The sequence below is a fragment of the Brassica napus genome, chromosome C4 (genome assembly GCF_020379485.1).
Source record: "Brassica napus cultivar Da-Ae chromosome C4, Da-Ae, whole genome shotgun sequence".
Classification (NCBI taxonomy): Eukaryota; Viridiplantae; Streptophyta; class Magnoliopsida; order Brassicales; family Brassicaceae; genus Brassica; species Brassica napus.
Window position 1 is genome coordinate 37,235,366 of NC_063447.1, and position 4,854 is coordinate 37,240,219.

Below are 4,854 nucleotides of genomic sequence, written 5' to 3' on the forward strand. Positions count from 1 at the left end.
AGTCTCATAATACTCTCTTCGTATCTGATTTTCCTTTCTTCTTTCTATATTTGAAACAAAACATCTGTCTTATCGAACTTCAACATCATCAGCACTTTCATCTCTGTCACCATCATCATCATCATCATCATCATCTTCGTTTCCGTCAATAATACATTGAGGTCCCTCCAAAAGTCGTACACCGCAGCCTTTGACCTTCCAGGTTTTATCATGGAGTTTGAACACAAAAGTAAGCTCACTGAAAGTGGTTTCTTCGGCTTCAGGGAAATCCTGGTTTAGAGAGAAAGAATCTTCAAATATATAGAGATGCTCTTCATATCGAGATAGATATGGAATATGGAGCTGGGTTGATCCACGTCCGACTATGAGGCCATTCTGTTTACTCCTGACGCGAAAAGATACATCCATCAATGAATTGTTCACTGCTTGACCTTCTGACAGCAAAATGCAAGATTTAAATCTGAAGTATGAAGGAAGAGGTGTTGGACTCAAATTGATCGTTTAGGGAACCTGAGCTAGCTCGGTGAGTGAAGTGTGTTGGCACTTTTTCACCTGGTAAGAACGCATATTTGCAAGCTGATGTATGGATGAGTTTTCTAGCTTCTCGATTCAGGTTAAAGCAGTTAGAAAAGTTTAGGAAAATATTTGGATTTTGAAAAGAAGAGTCTATTCTCTTCAAGGATTCACAATCTCCTGCATCTATAGATAAAAGGGAACCTGGGAGCTGTGGAAGTGCTACAAGCTTTTTGCATGCTATGACGTTGAGCTTAATTAGCCCCGAGAGACTTATGATGCAATCTGGAATAGTCTCCACACTATCACCGGCTAATCTTAATGATATTGGAGATGAAAGAGCCTTCTCCGGTAGACATATCGGAAAAATGTAGTGAACCTTGAAGTCTGATCGTAATTCCCAACTGCGCTTCAAATCACCCCTCCAGTTAATAACTGCTTGAAATAAGTTATGATAATTAAATAGATGGAGCCTTTCATAATCATGCTCTATCTCACCACGGTTACACAGAGCAAGTAACTCAAGATTCTCCAGCTTAGAAATGTTTGGAGATATAGATTTCAGCTTCTTGCACCCATACATAAATAGTTTACGCAGACGAAATAGATTCACAATCAATGGAGGAACCTCCTCTATCCCTGTACAGCTCAACACCAACTCTACAATGCTGGTAGCGAAATTCCTTGTCGCATAAGTAGCGACCTGCACGAATGGTGTAACGACTGCCCCGCTGTCTCCGACATGGACCCAGTGAAATTGTCAGGAACATCTGGGAAGTCGATGATGTTTGTACACCCTGTAATATCCAATCGATAAAGCCAAGACCAAGTGCTGAATGATGATGGCATTTTCTCTATCGCAGTATCTCTCAGATCTAATTTCACTATATTGATTAACCTGCCGATAGAAGAGGGGAGCTCCTTCAAAAGCAAACAACCCCTAAGGTAGAAGATTGTAAGCTTAGTGGCATTGCCAATAGAGCTTGTGAGCTCTAACAAACTTTTGCAGTAACTGAGATTTAATTCCTCGAGACTAGTTGCTTTTGAGAGATCTGGAATCTTTTTCAGAGACTTGGAGTAACTCAAATCCATCAGCTTGAGGCAATGGAGAGGCTATACAAAAACAAAAAGAAATATAAGTTATAGAGAAATGACTAATCGTTCTTTACACAATACAAAAAAAATGATGACTATTTTACTTTGATTCCCTCCCAGAGCTTCTCAAATTTGCTATGTGGCATGATTAGTTCGACAAGAAACTTGCCAGAGAACTTGGAAGGCCAAAATCTCAATGGACATCTATCCCAACTTATAAGTCTGAGTTTGTCGGGAAGACTATTGAGGCCTTCGGGTATGCGTACGTTACTAGAGGTGACATGTAGAAACTGGAGATTATTCATCCCTTGGAAAGCGCTTTTACTTATTTGGATTTTCTTGTTCTTTAAAGTATCCAACTTTATGCCTAGAACTTTTCCAGTACCCTAGAAGAGATTATTCAAAAAGACACAAAATATCACCTTATAAACCAAGGAAACAGAAGACTGCAGATGTAAAAAAAAAACTCAGTATCTTCTTCAAGGACATCAGAAATCTCCATGGTATCCATCAAGAATTGTCGATCTCCAGGCTCCTCTGAAGACTCTTTCTTGACAATTTCTCTACCCATTTGTTGCAGTAAACAATGCATTTTTACGTATCTGTTCTCTATAGATATAAGAGTTTTATTAGCTAAGACTTGAAGCCCATGGTTGACGTCCAAACCACTTTTTTCAAGACATCTCTTAATGAAATCTTCCCCGAAACCAACAAAGAAACATGCAATATGCAGGAAAAGAGCTTTATCTTTATCACTTAGGACGTCGTAGCTAAATCTTAAAGTTGATTCAATTTCTGTGTCAAGGCTAGACCTGAGCCTTGGTAGTGCGTCTATCCAGTAGTCCCTGGACATTCCTCGTAGATACGATCCCATGACTCTCAGTCCTAGAGGAAGATCACCAGAAAGACTAGTAACTTCCCAAGCAAGGCTTTCAAAACCGTAATATGGAGACGTTTGACCGAAAGCATATTGGCAGAAGATCTGCAGAGACTCACTTGAAGTTGGAAATTCCATCTGGTAGATATGATTGATCCCGAGTCCGAGTGCCTTGAGAAGTTTTTTATCTTCAGTTGTAATAATAATTATACTTCTGGGATCGAGCCATCCACGCTGGTCAGCCGTTGCCGCTAGTTGCCACCAGCTACCCACTTCATCAAGAACAACCAACACTTTTTTGTCACTCATCATTTCTTGGGCCACTCCTAAGTGGCGAACCTCAATATCCCTTTGGTTGAATATTTGAGACAACAATTTTTTTTGCAAACACAACTTGACCTGATAGTCGTTACCACAAGGCTTCTCGTAACTTCCTCTTATATTCTCCAAGAACGTGCTGAATGGAAAACCAGGAGAGAGTTGATTGAATAAAACTCTGGCAATGGTCGTCTTACCAATCCCGGGAGGACCCACAACCCCAATCACCTTAACTTCTTCTGATTGTAGGATCAACTTAGACTTTATCTCTATGATACGAGCTCCTATGCCAATAAAGTCATCAAAGTCTTTTGATGGTGTAAAACCCAACACAGCCGTAACATCTGAGGCAATTTTGTTGATCATTTCAGCTTCATTGTCACTATATAAGTCTAGGAATTGTAACTTTATTCTCTACTGGGTTGCCACTTAGGCCTGGGACGGATCGGGTATCCGGGCAATTTTAAGGTATTCGGATCCGGATCCTTATCCGGCGGATCCATAATTTTACTATCTTTATCCGGATCTAGGGTTCTCGGATATCCTTCTGAAAATTGTAATATCCGGCGGATATCCGGATTTGGATCCTTAAAATAAATAAAAAATAATATTAGTATATATTAAATATTAACAATAATTTAAAAATAATAATATATATAATATTTTTAATTATTTCTATGTACAATATTACAAAATTTACATAAAATTTATATATACTATTATAAAAATGAAATATATTAAATAAAATTAATTTATATATATATATTACTATTTTTGAAATAGTTATTAATAAAACTTACGGATCCGGATATCTGGACTAAAAAATTAAATTATCCGGATCCGGATCCAGCTTTGACGGATCCAACATTTTATTATCCGTATCCGGATTCGGCCCCTCCGGATATCCGGATTTTCGGATCGGATCCGGATCGAATCCGGATATCGGATAAAAGTCTCAGGCGTATTGCCAGCAAACTTACGGGTACAAATAATTTTAAAATTTTAATATAATATACTATAATATTTTTATGTTTTTGGCATTCAGTAATATATTGTAATATTTTAAAATTGAATTTTAATTTTTGGTAGATATTTTTTTTGAATAAAAATATTTATTTATTTGATTTGTTAATACCTTTTTATAAAAGCTTAAGTATGATTATGTAGTATTTTTTAGATTTTTTACATCTTTTAAAAAATATATTTCATTAGATTTTTTATCAACAACATATATGGCTAATTAAGATTCTCGTCCATTAAAAATGATTTTTTTTGTAACATTATCATCTAGAACACACTACAAAAAAAATGGTTTAACATCACTTATTTTAAATATTTGCATTACTTATAAATAATGTAAAGTAATTTTGTATCATTTATTTAAATGACTCTGAAAGTGATGATGCAAATAATTTGTATCATTACATTAATAATTGATGTAAAAATATTGATTATTTGCATCACTTATTGTAAATGATATCAATATGTATCAATTCTAAAAAAATGATATTAACATTTATGTCAATTTTTATAAATGATGTTAGTTTTGTGTTGATTAAAATAACTGATTTTAATTTCTGTATAATTTATCAATAAATAAAATAAAATTAATATAATTTCGAAATTTATTTAATAGTTATATAATTACAATCATCGATTGAAAATATTTGTATTTCTACATTTGATGTCAAACTTATGTCAGTAAATAAATCAAGTAAATATTTTCTATAAAATATTTCTTATAATTTTCCATTTACAATACAATCTCAAAAACAAGGAAAAACAAGAAAATGAAAGAAATATGATTCAAAGAACAAATATAGATCGTAAAACAAATTAAAAAAAAAAACTCTTCTTCTCTATTTTCTATCTTCAATCTTCATTGGTAATGTGAAGCTGAATTGATGTAGAATTCAAGTTAACGAGATCCACGAAGAATTTTTCTTCAACTGCTTTTCCCAAAAACTTCTACTCCTTTTTTCAGAATATTCTTCATTTGACACGGAAGAGAATGATATCTAATATAGAAAAGGATCCATAAACATAAATTG

General features: G+C 34.5%; 2 protein-coding genes across 2 annotated transcripts; both read right to left on the reverse strand.

Moving 5' to 3' along the window:
* Window positions 1-608: 608 nt before the first annotated feature.
* Window positions 609-1,850, reverse strand: LOC125575704 (disease resistance-like protein DSC2). The gene is made up of 4 exons (XM_048754934.1): window positions 1,713-1,850; window positions 1,274-1,626; window positions 1,012-1,184; window positions 609-917 (listed from the first exon to the last, which is right to left on the reverse strand). Exons 1-4 carry the CDS (start codon window positions 1,752-1,754, stop codon window positions 832-834), a joined length of 654 nt encoding a protein of 217 aa, XP_048610891.1. The 5' UTR covers window positions 1,755-1,850; the 3' UTR covers window positions 609-831.
* Window positions 1,851-2,026: 176 nt separating this feature from the next.
* Window positions 2,027-3,169, reverse strand: LOC125575548 (disease resistance-like protein DSC2). Its single transcript, XM_048755840.1, has one exon. The coding sequence runs from the start codon at window positions 3,167-3,169 to the stop codon at window positions 2,027-2,029; it is 1,143 nt and encodes a 380-aa protein (XP_048611797.1).
* Between the last annotated feature and the right edge of the window lie 1,685 nt (window positions 3,170-4,854).